The sequence below is a fragment of the Solenopsis invicta genome, chromosome 1 (assembly GCF_016802725.1).
Source record: "Solenopsis invicta isolate M01_SB chromosome 1, UNIL_Sinv_3.0, whole genome shotgun sequence".
Classification (NCBI taxonomy): domain Eukaryota; kingdom Metazoa; phylum Arthropoda; class Insecta; order Hymenoptera; family Formicidae; genus Solenopsis; species Solenopsis invicta.
Window position 1 is genome coordinate 24,899,098 of NC_052664.1, and position 16,851 is coordinate 24,915,948.

General features: G+C 30.8%; 2 protein-coding genes and 1 non-coding gene across 3 annotated transcripts; 1 reads left to right on the plus strand and 2 right to left on the minus strand.

The window, feature by feature from the left end:
• The first annotated feature begins 1,824 nt into the window (after positions 1-1,824).
• Positions 1,825-6,984, plus strand: LOC105202122 (FK506-binding protein 5). The gene is given in 5 exon segments (XM_026132485.2): positions 1,825-2,112; positions 3,717-4,968; positions 5,075-5,304; positions 5,306-5,864; positions 5,953-6,984. Coding segments are annotated over 5 exon segments (2,931 nt in total). The 5' UTR covers positions 1,825-2,058; the 3' UTR covers positions 6,789-6,984.
• Positions 6,889-11,004, minus strand: LOC105202049 (kynurenine formamidase). The gene is made up of 8 exons (XM_026132490.2): positions 10,431-11,004; positions 10,253-10,343; positions 9,985-10,086; positions 8,264-8,398; positions 7,927-8,005; positions 7,651-7,842; positions 7,380-7,515; positions 6,889-7,195 (listed from the first exon to the last, which is right to left on the minus strand). The coding sequence occupies exons 1-8, from the start codon at positions 10,440-10,442 to the stop codon at positions 7,049-7,051; spliced, it is 894 nt and encodes a 297-aa protein (XP_025988275.1). The 5' UTR covers positions 10,443-11,004; the 3' UTR covers positions 6,889-7,048.
• A 4,170-nt stretch (positions 11,005-15,174) lies between these two features.
• Trnar-acg lies at positions 15,175-15,247 on the minus strand. Its single transcript has one exon. It is a non-coding gene; the product is annotated as a tRNA-Arg (tRNA).
• Between the last annotated feature and the right edge of the window lie 1,604 nt (positions 15,248-16,851).

A 16,851-nucleotide genomic window follows, 5' to 3' on the forward strand; every position in this document is an offset into this window, starting at 1 on the left:
ATTAACCCGACTCAGGTTAAGTTAAATCATTGCGCTTGCAAACGCTATTGAATCCACGCACAACCAGCAACATGGCGATTTTGTAGTCATCACATCAAAGGTGCCGACACCGAGTCGACCTACGGGGTGCGCACGATTGGACACCGCACGATTGGACACCACCACTCACAGCGGCCGATGCCTAGAGTTTTTCCGTTGGTTTGGTTAGATAAGTCAAGATGATTGGTTGGTGTCCAATCGTGCTGTGTCCAAAAGAGTGTCACCCTCGACCTACTGTTCTTTCTTATACTGTGGCTGGATCTTCATACAGACATTGGGACTTTGACACTGAGTGCTGATTGGTGAAAAACTAATAAAGCTAGTACTATTTATTCCACCACCCATTTTTCACCAATCAACGCTTGGTGTCAAAGCGCCGATGTCTGCATGAAGATCCAAGCTAATGCCGTTTGTTTTCTGTTCCTGAACTCCCTGAATTAGGGCCACTTTCACCAACGCCGATTAATCGTTTTTACTTAACGACAAATACGATTGGTCAATTCCGATAGACTAATCAGCGATTAAGTTAATCGGCGTTGGTGCAAGTGGCCCTTATAGCGTTTGAACGTTTCAATGCGCATAAAGACGGTGCGTCAATCGCCAGCGACGAGTGCGCACTCCGTGCGCACTAGTTTTTCCAATGAAAAACGTTATTAGTGTTCACTTAAAATGAAAAAAATATATATTTGAAGGTTAGCGAAAACAAAAAGGGAAGTTCCAATGCAGTCTAGTGCAGGGGGTCGATCATAAAACTTTTTCCCTAGGGCGAAAACGTGAAAAGTGAAAATCTTTAACATTGAAGTTAATGGAAAAATTTTTTACTTTTCACATTTCCGCCTTAGCGAAAAAGTTTCATGATCGACCCCCAGAAATAGAAAACAAGCCTATGGTTAGAAATTTCACTTTTCACCTTTCTATCCTAGGGAAAAAGTTACGTGAATGTCCCCCAGAATTGATATGTTATAGGGAAGTATTTAATGTAGAGTGCGCTGTTGACGGCTTTGCATAGAAATCTGCGCATGTGCGTTCTAAAACTCATGAAAAAAAATGTGTGTTTTTAGTGACCTACTAAAGAGGGCCAACACTAATGCACTCTATATTGTGGTCTTTTTTTAATTTGTATTAAGGTTGGTTTAGATAGTCTTATGTTATTACCTAACGTAAGAAATTGACCAATCATACTTGTGAACGCAGACGCCATATTGATGTTTTCTTCAAAGTGATGCGTCATTGTTTACGCAAACCCATCTAAATAAACCTTTAGCTTTTCTATTGTTTTTTTTTCAACCATTATATACGACCGTTATATATGAACATTCCCTTTGTTCTCTTGTTTTCTTATGCACGAGTACCATCCGTGGGGATTGAATTTCCCTAACACCCAACCAATAATAGTACATATGTATACATTAATAACGTTCCAGTCTTTATATTCGGATATAAAGGTAAAAGTACTGTAAAATTTCTATGTAAAGCGTTTTCTGTTTCTTTGGTTTTTTTGTCATAAAAATTGAGACTAAAGATTGGTTCAGATACCCAGTTATTTTTCTCGATCGAGCATCAACTATCAGTCGAGACTTAAGCTTTTGCGGACCCATGCTTGGGTCCGTACCTTCTGAACGAATCATCTACGAGACGAGCAACATAACTGGAAGGAAGGCAAGTAATGAAGCTGCCTTTCTGCTTTTGTAGATAAGGTTCAGCGCGCTTAAAGTTACTATTTTCAATAAGCCGAAAATGCCCGTCCGCGCACGAATCTCTTTCGGAGTATTTTACAAAGTACGCACACATTCGTGGAAAGTGTTGAAACGTCAAATGTCTTCTCAGTCGGATAAAGATGTTTAACGTGATGTTATTGCACGACTTGTGAATGTTTCGGAATTTAATCGGTAATTGGTTAATAGTTGTACGTTATTGGTAATATGTCGCTATTTGACAGGAAATCGCTCAGGACATTTCGAAAGGCATTGAGTTCTGGATTTGCTTGGAGGTAGCACTTAATCAATTTCGAACGAAACGATGGAAACTGAAATCATCTGTATTTCTTCCGACGATGAGTTTGACTCGCAAAAGGTTTGACAAAACCTCTAATAATATATTTCACTCCGGTGATAGAAGTGACACATCTCAAAATTAACAACATTATAGGACAGCATTTTTGAAATTTCATATTGTAATTGCAATGTAATGTTTTAATTAAGATGATGAGTAATTGTAATAATTTTAATTAGGATACTAATGGTATTTTTTTTGTATATTATATAGTTATAACATATATTTAGTTATAACATATTTTGTAAAATTGTGTTGTGTGTTTCAAAATTTGAGTACAACAACCCTAATGTAATATACAATTTTTCTTTGTCGAGTTGTGACACTTTTATGTTAACAAACCTATAGCATATTTTCCACAAAAATATACTAGTCTTTAAGGTCAATTTACTTTCTCTTGCTTCAAAAATACTAACTTGTGACACTTTGCTATTTATAAATGGAACAATTGTGTTTGCCTTGATCTCGTTGAAATAAGTATTCAAAAATCATTTACTAAATTTACATACCCATGTTATCACTTGAGATTAACTTTAATTTGAATTTAGATATAAATTTACTATTGATCTATTTCCACTTATATAAATTAAAAAAAGGTAGTGAATGAGTTAAACTAGGATTAAAGTTAATCTGCATTTGTAGAAATAAACGTTAACTCTTAAAGTACCATGTGAAAAAGAGGGACAGTGTGTTACTGTATTATGCTGAATGGTAGACTATAATTCCATAGGGTTCGAACTCAACTCTCAACTACATATTTTTCTGGTTTATTGAAAAATTAGTGTGCATGCTAGATAATATTACAAATTAATGGTTTAAAAGTGATACACTTGATTAAGACATTTTAATAGAATTTGATAGCTTTGTGCGGTACACTTAATAGATTAAAGAGAACAAAAAAAATAAGAACAAGAGTTCCTATGTTATATACATTTTTTTTAAAGATTGGTTTGGGTACCCAAACTAGCATCCTATGTCATATAATACAAAAGTAAGGTTGAAGACACATAGATCCTCCAATCAGAAGACAAAAAAAATGAAAAGAAGGTACGTTTTTAGTACCATCATACCAATTGTATTTGGGTCACTCGACCACTTTTTCATCTATATAAAGTGGTTAAAAGAATTCATGAACATACTTTCAAATTTCTAGAACATATATCTAGAACAATACTTTATTTTGGGGAAAAATGCAATATAATTTAACTACCTTTGAAATTTCGAAGAATTTCCATGGATAAAAATTGGACACCATACTCATAATGGTATCTTAAGAGTTAAAAAAATAAAAATTTATTATAATAATTTTCCCACAGCAAGAAAAGTTACAGTTATATCATAGCAAAATTATGATGATATATTATCTATTTTGTCACAATGTAATATTGCCATTATGTAACTATGATAAAAATTGCACCTTGCTATGACATTGCTGTAACATAATAATGAATTATCATAATGTCAAGACAACAATGATATTTATTTAATCTTTTGATAATCTCACAGTGATATTACAATTTGTCACACTTTTATAAATATATTGTTATGTACTGTAACTTTTTTGTTATAAGGGAAAATTATTTTATATAAAATTGAAATAATAATTCAGAAACTTATTGTTGCAGGAAAACAAAACGGATAAACCTGTGGCTAATTTTGCAGAGATTAGTAAAGAAACCCTTGTTTCTGCAAAAACAGAAACTGTAAGCAGTAAAAATGAAAAAATTGAAGAGAAACATTTGAAACGAAAAATAGTACACATAGATGAGGAAAAGATAGCTAATAATAAAGAAAAAAAAGTAAAATTTTCTAATCAAGATACAGTCAAGGTGACAAATAAGAAAATTGATTTATGTCGTGTGCCTCAGATACGTCTTATTAAAAGTGATTGTCATGTACAACTAAACAAGAAGCAAGAAACAACTGAAAACACACAATTGATTGTAAAAGAAAAGAAAAAGATATCATATATTCCACAGGACGTCTTTCCTCGGTTTATAAGTTTATGTCAACAAAAGTGCCCAGAAGGTGATAACATATCGATGAATACAATTATCAGTAAATTAAAAAGACGTTATGAAAAATTGGATCCAATTTATGTGACATCAGAAAATTTTATCACGCTTTTAAATGAAAAGCGCAATGCTATTATGAATAACAACAAAGAAGTATATGTACATATAAGAGAAGTAATGAATGAAATGAAACATGAAATTGAAAGAAAGAGAATAAAGAACTCCCAATCTTTGCAAAATAATGAAATCTATGATGCAGTTCCTTCCACTTCTTATGCTACAAATAATGTATCAGTTAATAATATAAAATCGGATAATAATAATCCAATTAATAATGCAATAAAATTGGATGATAATGATGGTGATGATAATGAGGACGATAACGAGGATAATACCAAGACTGATAATGAAGATGATAATGAAAGAAAGGAAATAAAAATTAAAGCGCTATTGCGCGCTATGAGAAAATGTGAAGTAAAAATTAAAAGATTGGAAGAACAGGAAGTTGATTTTGATCAGGGCAAAGATAGTAATTATTTCAAAGTCGGAGCCTATAAAAAAAGAATTGTAACGTTGTACAATAAACTTTGTGAGCTAACGGGAGAAAATGCTGATGCAGGACGTGCATATTTGCGTCCTAAGCATTTAAACGTAACTCAGATCGTTGCTGTGGATCAAGCAATAACGAATTTTATTAACTCTAAAATTATTGCACGAAATCGAAATAATTACAGACGAAATTTAAAGACCGTTCTTACAGATGATTTAATATTCCCTGATTATAGAGACATCTTGGAATGTGTTGAGAGATGCAATGAGAAACAAAATCTACAATTAAAAAAAAAAAGACAGAAACAAATTGGTAAGAGACATAGTTTTAAGTTATTTTTGATTTTTACTTGTACAATATATTTTGCTATGAATTTAATTATTACATGTATGTTATATATGTTATTAACATATTGCAGCACGGAAAGCTTTCAGGGAACTTGGAGAACATTTACAACGTACAAGGCACAACGATTATTGGGACACTTTTTCTTTGTATCTTGATAATAAAGAAGATCCAGCTTTACATGATAGTAATTTAGCGAATAAATTAGCTAACAATCGTGTTATGGGTGAAAAACGATTAGCTGCCGTATTTAAAAAATATACAAAGCTACAACAAGAGCTATCAGACCAGGAAGAAGAGGATGAGGAAGAGAAGGAGGAGGAGGAGGAGGAAGGAGGAGGAGGAGGAGGAGGAGGAGGAGAATGAAGAGGAGCTGGAAGAAGAGGAGGAGGAGGAGGAGGAGGAGGTAGAGGTAGAGGTAGAGGTAGAAGTGGAGGTAGAGGTAGAGAAAGAGAAAGTCAAAGTCAAAGAGACAAATAGTATAAATGACGAAAATAAGATCAATGATTGTTTATCTGTAACAAGCGAGAAAAGTAACAATAGCGAAAAACCTACAGAGACAGCAGTTAATGAAAATAGATTACTTATAAAAAAGAATAATATAAATATAGTAAATGCGTGTCACTCTATAGATAAAGTTATTTCAAATAAAACTGCAGCAGATACCTCACAAGAGAAATGTGAAAACGCGACTGAAGTAAAAGTTATTATGAGAGAGAATAATACGGCAATATCAACGAATGAGAATAAGACGAATAGCAAGAATATGGTACATGAGCCGTGCAACAGCAGTGTTGTGAAGAATGTTGTCATTAATATGCAAGAGGACTCACTACCAGTGACTTCTACGACAAACTGCACAAGTAGTGTATATATTAATAGAATTGAAGATATATAAAATTAAGCAAAAATAGAAGAATCATAAACATGTATTTTATATGTATGTTGTAGAGATGAAAACAAAAGAAGTATCCAAAGTGATAACAGATCCTGCAACAAAGAGGACCACCAAGGGTGCAGCAGATACAGTAAACAGGGTTACAACAAAACTAGTAACAGAAGATACACCACAGCTGGTAAGAGGGAATACAGTGACGCCAATAACGGGAGATACAACTGAGACAGTGGAAAATGCAGCAGAAATAATAGAGTATGAACCAGAGATAATAACCGAGACTATAGATGGAGCAATCGAGAATATGCTAAATGATGAATCAGGACAAGAAAAGAAGCCTGTATTGCGATGTCGTTCATTTGCTAAACCACCTACGACCTGGGAGGACAATCAGCACAAAACAGATAAAACCGCTCAAAAAAATACGCCAAAGGTAACAAATCAAATTAAAGAAATAGTTGATTTGACTAATGAAGGAACAACCAAGCCACCATCTGCTGTTAAATATACTACTGTACAACTTGGAAACAAAGTCCTTCCCATAGTGAAACATACACTGTTTATACCTTCAAATAATAAGAATATAATTAATGTCCAAAATATTACAAATAATTATTTAAAGATAAATCCGCAAACGGGTAAAATAATAGAACCTGCACGTAACATTTCTGGACCTATACTTCGACTGCCAATTGGAACCATTCCGACTACCAGTCGACAAAGCCAAATGCAAAGTCCTATTATTATAAGAAACGATCCTTTGAAAGGAAACGACGTAGTAAAAGTCCGAAAAGTCCTTATATCTAAAAATCACATTGTATCTCAGAAACCGACAGTGCAGTCCGTCTCCAAGCAAACGGATGTGAGTTCACCGATGTCAAAATCCAAATGACTTGAACATATAACAAAGACTATTCTTCTTGATCATTGTTACACAAAAAACAGTATCGATCTAGATAATGTGTGGCAAGGTGATCAATCGTGATGTTAAATATGTTTATATGATTGTCTATATATTTTTAATTTATAAGTCGTACATATAAAAATATATAGTAATATAATTAATAAATTTTCTATCAAATTTGAAATGTATTTTATAATGCATATATAGTTCCTTGTAAAAAAAATTCCTTTAACTCTTCGTAAAGTCATCTAACGAACGTTTGCATCTGGTTGAAGACACTTCAATATCAATTTAGCAAGATGGTAGTTCGGATCCAGAAGTTTTTCCACTATATCAAAGTGGTCGATGTCTTTAAGCAAAAGATATTCCACATTATCCACAATGGAAATGATTTTCTAAAACAATATAATCTTGGTTTGATACATATTTGTGCAGTGACATAAAATATAAATTTGTTTTTTATCATTTTAATAAATTTCTATTTTTATTTTTGCTAAATTTTTGGAGTATTTTATTTTAAGTATAAAGAATGTGTATTAGTTCAGTTATAAAAAATAAATCCAATATTTAATTAAATACCTGGGCGTATTGGCGCGTTTCATCCACAAACACTGGAGAATCGCAATCCCCTACGGCTACGACAACTTTTAAGTCACTGATACGATGGTCTTTTGCTTCATCAAGGGTAGAAATACTAAATGTTTCAATTTCTTCGCTGGAAACAATTTACAGTCGTTATAATACATAAGTATATATACGCATAGTTCCGTATGAAAATACTCGATTCATATATAATCATATATATATAAAATTAAAAAGAGAATACATTGAAATGAAATTAAATGCTTACTCAGTTAGATTCAGGGCTATTGCATAACTGGTATCAACTATAGGTTTTAAATTATAAATGCCGCTTATCAATATGATTTTTTTTAATAATTTAAAATACCCTTGCTGTGTCATACGATTGATCCAATTGTCATCGTGCAACAGACATGCGGCCAAATGCGCTCCAGCACTATGTCCAGCGATACACACGTATCTATGTACATTATACGTTTGCATATATAAATTTTTTTTTTTTTAGTAATGAACAGAAGACTAAGATACATATTGAGCAACATACTTGGAGCCTGAATTGGCCGCATATTTTAATATCTGCGCGACCGCTGATTTTATCTCTGCTACTATATCTCCAAGTTTGACTGTAATATAAGAAAACGATACACAATTCATTATATCATTTTAATAATAAAACAATCTTAATTTTTCTAACATAATGTCAGAAGTTTAAATTTTGTGAAATACTCAATTTCATAAATTTCCGTAATCAATTTCTTTCAGGTAATACAACACGTTTTATAACGATTTTCTAAAGTTTTAAATTGTAGATATAACGTAAACTAATAATCAAGAACAAAGAAAACAACGATGTAATTCAATAGAATTTTATACTGTCTTACCATTCGGACACAAATCGTATCCTACTGTAATTACTTTGATGTTATTTTCAACAAAGAAAGGTACTGAGAAGCCAGTGAGATCTTTGCTGAATTCCTGCCAATAACCGCCATGGATAAATATAAATATTGGTGCATCTGAAATACAGTTTTGTTTTAATGTTTTGTTTTAACTGTTTTAATATGATGGTTAAAAAGGTAAAATAACATCACGCTAGGAAGTAACGCAATCTAATACTTTATGTATGCAGATCGTTGAAAAGACACGAGATGATTATACAGTAAAATAGAAATATTAATCCTTGAGTACCATGTGAAAGATACCTTCTTGATATTATTGTAAATATCTCACATTCGACCACTTTTTCATCTATTTAAAATGGTTCAAAAATTTTCTTAAAATTCATGAACATGCTTTCAAGTTTTAAAACGAATGTCTGTATTTTATTTTGAAAAAAATAAAATGTATATAATTTAATTATCCAAGATTAATCACAAATTAGGAAGCAAAAGAGTTATTTGATTTAAAAGATTATAAATTTTTATAATACATCCATAAAACAATGACTATGATTTTCTTAGTTTAGATGTAAAGCTTTGAAAAAAATACATGGTAATTCTAAATTCTTTAAAAAGTATAATTATTTAAGCATATGTAAAAATGAGTGATTTTTAATAAAGAACAAATAGAAAAAATCTTTATCTAAAAAATAAGCATTTCTTTTTGTATTTTGATGCAAAAATAATGTCTTCCACAAGAGAGGCAGACATTAAATATCTTGCTTGTATAAAGCGCTCCAAATTTGTATTTTTTAAATAATTTTTTCAGAAAAATATTTTTTAAACATAAACAATCATTCAGATATTAATCTAGAATGCAAATAGAATGCAACAATTTTTACAAAATTTTACTTTTCATAGAAAGAACATAATGAATTGGTATCCTACTAAAAAATGAACTCGGTTATTTATAGTAAAATTGAACTCATCCTACTGCACGTAGGTCTTTCCCACAAACTTTGTTGGAAAAGGATAAAAAGTGGAGGACTCTTTGAGATTTTGAGAAACTTCCATATGAATACAACTTCCATATAAATACAAATGTCGATTGAACACAGAATACCCATGATGGTACCTTAAGGGTTAATATATTCGCTCCCGAAATAATTTCTTTATGTGATTTTTACATACTTTATTTCATCATACTTTATTTCAATTTTAAACGAACTATATTATACACATATATTACACATATCTTATTTATATATTGAAAGAATACCAAGCAAAACAAAATTTATCACGATATCAAAATGACTGCAAAATGATTTTTAAAAGTCACTTTTTGGTCACGATTTATTTTAATGACATTTCGACGTTATTGTAACTCGTTATTTTGCTTGAGTAAGTAATTTAAAACCAGACTAGATACTAAATATAATTTGCAAGTATATGCTTATTTCAACCTTGGAAGTAAATTCCACTTTATTCGAAAACACTAAAGTTTAAAATAACTGCTTTTCTAACGTAAATTGTATAAGTTGATGAACTTTTTTTCTTTCTTTTGCGATAGAAAAACACGATTATAAAATAAAGAATAGAACACATGGGATAAAAAGTCATGGAAATAATTTTTTGTAGAGAATTCAAATAATCTCTGAGGAAAGTTTAATGCTTAGAAATTAACTTCTATTTATCAAATCGCTTCAATTAAATTGTATACATACCTTTAGGTAAATCGCTACCATATATGTCGTATTTTGCGCGCTCCGTTGGACCGTACGGCACATTGAGTTCGCAATCAACAGTTTTCCGAACCTTTTCCGTAACTGCGACAATAAAGACCTTCAGCAATCACATGATACATCTGACACGCCTTTCAAGAATTCTTGCAGCACGTAGTAATCGTAAGATCAGAAAAATCTTAATGAAGCTCGCAAAGACTTATCGTAACTGTATAATTCTCGTTGAGAATAATTTATGCGTTTGTCCTACCTTCCTCGCAGAATTTAAAAAATCGCTCGAGCAGCTCCTCAGATTTATACCGTTTGCTCCATTCGCTTGGAGTATACAGTCGCTCGTGTTCCTTTAAAAATAAAGATATCAAGAAGTTAGTTATAAATTATAATTCTAAAAAAAGTGATCGCAAGAAATTGCGTTCGAGATTACGTACCGACATAGCCATCCCCTCGATCAGTCGCTTGACTCTTCGGGAAATAATAGCAGTTCACGAGTGATTAGGTTGTTATGCACTGCAATGCTCGATAGAAACTGTTGCTTGATACTGCTGCACTTTCCTGGCTTTACTTGTCAATGTGTGCGAGTGCTAGTAGCTTATATATATTAAGAAGGCGGCGTTACACGATTGACAGCGCTGTTACATTCACAACACATTAAAACATATCAGTTTCCTCCATGTTATCGTATCATTATCGCGATGGTATATATAGACTGATATATTCAAGACGAATTTTTATTTCAAAATTATTTTAAGTAACTTTTAACCCAGGAAGAAATGATAATGGAATTATTATCGAATCGACATCCAATTGACGTCGAAATCATAAAATTGATATCGTTTCGATATGGATGGGTCACTTCTCGCTGGCAAGATATTAGTATGGTATAGTATTTTTCCAATAACTTATTATGCAAAGAAAAGATTTATGAATTGCAGATTATCCGAGGTCATAATTTAGCTCGTACATATGGAAAAACCACATTTGTGCATTAAAATCAGTATAATGTTTAAAACGTATTTTAAACACATGTTCTAAATATAAACATTTAAAATATAAGTTTGCTGTTATGCAATAGCGAAGATAATCTCTGAACGAACTAAGATGTGAAATCAACGAAGTCACAAAACATTAATAGAAAACAAAACTTTCAAAAGACCTTTTAGCAACAAATTATTTCTATATTTTTTATTTCATTTATTTCATATCTCTGTGTTTTTATGTCTATTTTTTTAATAAGAGAAAACACGTGACAAAAAATTTCAACACACATGAATACATTTACGTGAACATTTTATTACTTTTGTATTTAAATAAATGCACATGGACACATAACAAGATATTGCGTTTTATGCTAAACGGATTTTTTATCTTCATAATGCAAAGTTGTGATCAGACATTTTCAAATAACGCAATACTTTTTTGATATTTAAATATCCTACATGTATACATTTACAGTTACTTCAGACTCATAAATAACTGATATTATTACTACATCATAATTTATTATCAGTATTAATAATGGTTCATATGAATAATTATCTACTATGTTTGATGTTCTAAGTTTCCTCTTTTGAGTTGCCTATTGCAAACAAAATGCATCATGTATTTTCTTTGTATTATGGCTATTATGAGACATTGAATGAATAAAATACATTATGAAATTACATGCGAATAACAAAATAATTATATTAATCTTTACTCTAAAATTTAAATTGCTAATTTTTTTTAATATAAATTTTAGAGTAAATATATTAATATAATTATTATAATGAGGATAATTTCACAATTTATTTTATTTATTCTAAAATCTAATTTTTATCTAATTTGTTATTAAAATATATGTTTTAGAATACGATGAAAATATGCTTAAGACAAACTTACATAATGAACGACAAAATGTACTTTATTTTCTTTAAACAATTTTATATATACAGACTTTCTAAACATATACAGTAAAAACATTTTATAATTATTAAAATAACACAATTTATATGTAAATAAATAAAACGTGACATTTTATTCATTTACGTTTCAAACTACATTATTTTAATGCGGTGTATTCATATCAAATAAAATATTAAACCTTTTTAATTTTATTGAAAAAATGTTTTCATAATTTGTTTCCAAATTTTGCCAAAGTGTTACATTTTTTTATACTTGTATTAATTTTTTACATGACATGTGCGTCACTTTATAACATATTCATTTTGTGTTAAATTAACATAAATTTTCTAAAAATATATATGCACATATATGTATATACATATCATATATAATAAAAAAAAAGAAAAAATACATTATTCATGTAAATAATAATAATAATTATTATTCGTTTATTCGGGTGGCCACGTGAAGACGCGTACGCATCTCATTGTGCGAAGGTAACGAGAGAAGACTGCAGGAGAGACCACGAGGTTGCGGAGGTGGAAAACCAGAAAAACCGGCCCTCTCTCCTTTCTTTCTCTCTTAATCTTTCTCTCCGTCCGAACCTCACGCACGTCGCTCGCTCTCCGTCTGAGAGAAAGAGAGAGAAAGGAAGGGAGAAGTTACAGGTACCCGCACCAGCTGATGTATCGAGAATCGTGCCGCGTCGACGCCTACCCGCAGGCCGCAGGTAAGAGAAACCCGTCGCAGTCAAAAATTCTCGAGCTGATTCATAGAAATGCCCGACTGGCCGGCCGGAGTCGCAGCGGTTTGCGTGTGTCGCATTGCCGAAATTCCACTTCGAAAACTGACGATCTCAAATGAAGTTCATCCATTCGAGAATTTAAAAGAGTTCCGGGTAAAAAGGAGTACCGTATACCACGAGAATCGAGGGCAGGGATTACAGAAAAAAAATAGCTTTCAATGAATAGAAGCAATTTCTCAACTTGTATTTCACAAAAAATAAGAATGCAAATGCTAAAAATATGTATATGTAATATGATATGATATACATATAAGCAAGAAACAAAAAAGAGAAAGAGAAAGTCAGTAATAAAATTTGCTTTACGTATATGTTGGAAATTTTTTCTATAATCTCAGATTTAAAATAAATATCGTAATATAATTTTATATATATAATTTTACAAAATATACATGTCTCGAGACAAAAAATTGGTAAAATTATTCTGTACGATATATTTAACATAATAGATGGAATTGTAGGATAACAGTTAATAAGAATTCAGCTACGTGGTTACCGCAGCTTCTTTTTCAAGACAAACCAACTCTCATGGTATCTTGAAATACCGAGAAGATCACCGACCTCGAATTTTGAAGGGGACTAGTGGCCATGGTTGTCGTATCATAAATGTTGATTAGATTAGCACTAGGTATGAAGTCATGAGTAAGAGGATTTTTTAGTTTTTTCCCTCAGAATTTAATTAAAAGTTATAGAATTGAAGCTGTAAAAGACAAAATTGTTAAGCATAAAAATTAAAATTACTTTTCATCAAATGTTTCATCGATATAGCTCTAATTTTTTTACGAGAACAAAACCAGATAAAAAGCAATATTTTTTTCATTATTAATTACAGCTTTCACTTCTAATTTAATCTAGAGTTGAAACTTGTAACTTTAGAGTGACAAATTAAACTTTTTGTATAAATTAAATTAAAATATTTATTAAAAAATCATAAATCGATAAGATACTTTTGTAATTCATCTGACTTACAATTAACGGTGATGACAGTATAATGATTTCTCATGAAGAGAAAATTAAATTACGAAATAGTCAGAGTCATTCACGATAAGATAAAATAGTTAAAGTTATTTTGATTTAAATGTATGCATAATCTATAAATGTGTAAAACAGAAAAGATTTTAGGAAAAGATATATTAACAAAATATATTTAAATATCAATTGCTTTCTTTTTACATCTGGTATGTAGCGTTTCGTTTATCCATTTCTGAATCACAGGACGATGTTTAAAAATCAGAAGCGCGTCTCTTCATTAACACGAAGGCATAGACACGAAGGCGTGTTACACGTTGAAATAGCCGCCGCCGGATTCTTGTAGTTCTTGATGGCCCTTCTTGGCTTACGCGCGCCTTACTATCGACTCCCGCATGCGAGGAATCAACGGTGATGGGTTAATTTATTTGACCCACTGAGTATGCGCGACAACAATTAGTGCTGAGCGCAAACGTTAAATAGATATTCTTTTATATGCGTTGCATTCGCGATAACGACGGAAACATACGCGACTATGATACCAGATATAAAACAAGAGCAGATGCGATAGAACCTTCCTTAACCCGGCCTCTTTTTAACGAAAGATAGCGAATAACAGAATGGAATGTAGGTAAATAGAGATAGAATGATGACGTTGGAAGTAATTAGCTTACAATAAGAGATAATAACATTGTTATTATTTCATTATGTTGTGATGTTAAATGAAAGAATCATTTTTAATGCCAATAAGAAATAATCTAATAACTTTATTGTAAGGTTGGATAAATTAATATATTTTTTTAACTAAATTATCATATATTATCGGAAGGTTTATAAAAATGTCATCACAATTTGTTACAAAATGTTTTTTTATTTTTCTGGAATTGCAAAATTTCTTAAATATTTGAATTAATAATTAATCAATTTATAAGAGAGTAGAAGAAAAATACGATATCGTTAATCTGTACATAAAATTTATATTTATGTTAGATAATAACATGAAGAAATTGTAACAAATTGTAAAGCTTTCTATTCTTGTACCGTCCATTAATATTTAGGTCTTATTCGAATAATGAGAATGTATGGCTAATGAAATGTATATCGATATAAAATATTTTGTTTTTGACAATTACGACCAAGAATGAACTTGGCTAATAATTTTTGTATGTTAATAAATTATAATAACGCATACTGTATTTATATAATTTTTAATTAAAAATCACTATATAAAAGTAACAGATGAATAAAAATATAGTTGCACTATTAATTAGCCATTTTTAGAAAAATATTTTTAGAAAACATTGTTTTCTTTAAATTAATAATAAGTAATAATAATTAACATTGAGATACAAACAATTAAATCTTCAAAAATTTAATTGTTTATTAAAAATTAAAAATAATATAAAATATTCAAATTTTTAACTATAAACTACGTTTCAATAAAGATAAAAAATTCTTGTCTTACGACCTTTTTAAAATAAAATTGAAATCAAGCAAAAAAAAGTGAGAAAAAATATTTACGATCCTGCCAGGATTCGAACCTGGAATCTTCTGATCCGTAGTCAGACGCGTTATCCGTTGCGCCACAGGACCGTCCTTGGGCACACACCTACTGTAACTAGTATAAATATACATAAATTCATTACTTTCTTATAAAACGTAAAATAATGAATCATTATTATACAGCTCATACTAAAATTTAGCAACGTTATCTGATACATTCCATCGAGTTTTATCTATATTAATCGTAATAATCATACTTAAGGTGGCATTAAAGTCGTGCCTACGCAGCTACACTTTTTTAAATATTCTTTTAATAAATATATTCTTAATAAATATATTTTTTTAGTAATATTACAATGTATTAGACAGTTTTTTGGATTATTTCTAGAAAAAATAATCGACATCATTATAATGATGTCACCTGGTATATTCTTATATTTATAAATTTACAACAAGAAATATTGATAAATATATAATTTCTAAATCAATGTTAAACAAAACATCGACAACTTTTAATTAAGCAAAGAAGAGACCGACCAAAACAAATATTTAAATTTATTTAAATTTATTTAAATTTAATATTAATTCAAGAACATGTTATTTCTTAATGGAATCACGTATTTAATCATTTACTTAGATTTTTTTTATGTAAATGATTATTTAATGTGTTTTTTGCATCTAAAAAAGCTCATTAAAAGTCACTATTATTAATTAATATATTGTGTGCATATTAATATTTTTTAATAAAAGGTAATAAAAAGTAAAAATAGATATGAATTCTCAATCAGTAAAAAAAAAATTATTGTAATTGATTTTTACTTTCTCGTTATGATATAAAAATTCAGATGACTGCTACCAAGTTAAACGTCATCATGTCCGAATCATGCTTGCATGTGTGAAATCACACGTAGCGATATCATATACGTATAACACTGATTACAAATTCAATAATTGTAATATTATGGTTCTTATATTTCGGATCAGATTACATATATCTATAAGAACATCTGTAATATCTATCCCAAATGATCGCATGATAGGATATAAATTTAGCTTATCTATGTTTTTCACGATTAATATATTTATCAATTGCTAACCTTATCAATATCTAACCGTCAGCGCACAATTATATTGTAATGCCCAGTTACGTGTCGCGCGTAAAAAGTTGGATAAGAGCCGCTCACCGAGACGGAAATTACAAGATGTTTTAGAAGAAATGTTAAAATTAGCGATGACTTCAAATTGAGATTATGATTTATCTAGCTGTTTTATCTATCATAGCTAGATAGATCTTTTCAATTTGCATCGGACCTGCAAGGAATATTATAAGTTGTAGTTGTCTAAAGCAATCAAAAGGTTCGTGTAAAGTATTCAATTTTCGTGAAATGCGACAGACGCGAAAGATATATTTGCCGCTAATAATGTCACGGATGAGTAAAATAATTATTTCGTTCGACCGGCTTCTAAAATTGAATCGGCCGAACTCAACCGGTTTGAGAATTCTCGGTTGGAAGACTCGGTCTTGAGTCCTTACGGCTCCTTCTCGGTGCTACCAGAGTTAAAGATCCTTATTCGCGGAACAGCTCGCTGATTCATCCGAACCCGTGCCTGCAGTGAAGTCCTACCTGAAACGCCAGATAACGAGACGACGATACTCGGACGCGGCTCTTCCACGAGATGACTCAAACAGCTGG

What these genes read in the sequence shown, in the direction of transcription:
- LOC105202049 (XM_026132490.2), bottom strand. An exon ending in GCGGCCAATTCAGGCTCCAA is followed by an intron (nt 7,843 to 7,926) that starts GTATGTTGCTCA and finishes TAATGTACATAG; the next exon opens with ATACGTGTGTATCGCTGGAC. An exon ending in AAACGCGCCAATACGCCCAG is followed by an intron (nt 7,196 to 7,379) that starts GTATTTAATTAA and finishes ATATTGTTTTAG; the next exon opens with AAAATCATTTCCATTGTGGA.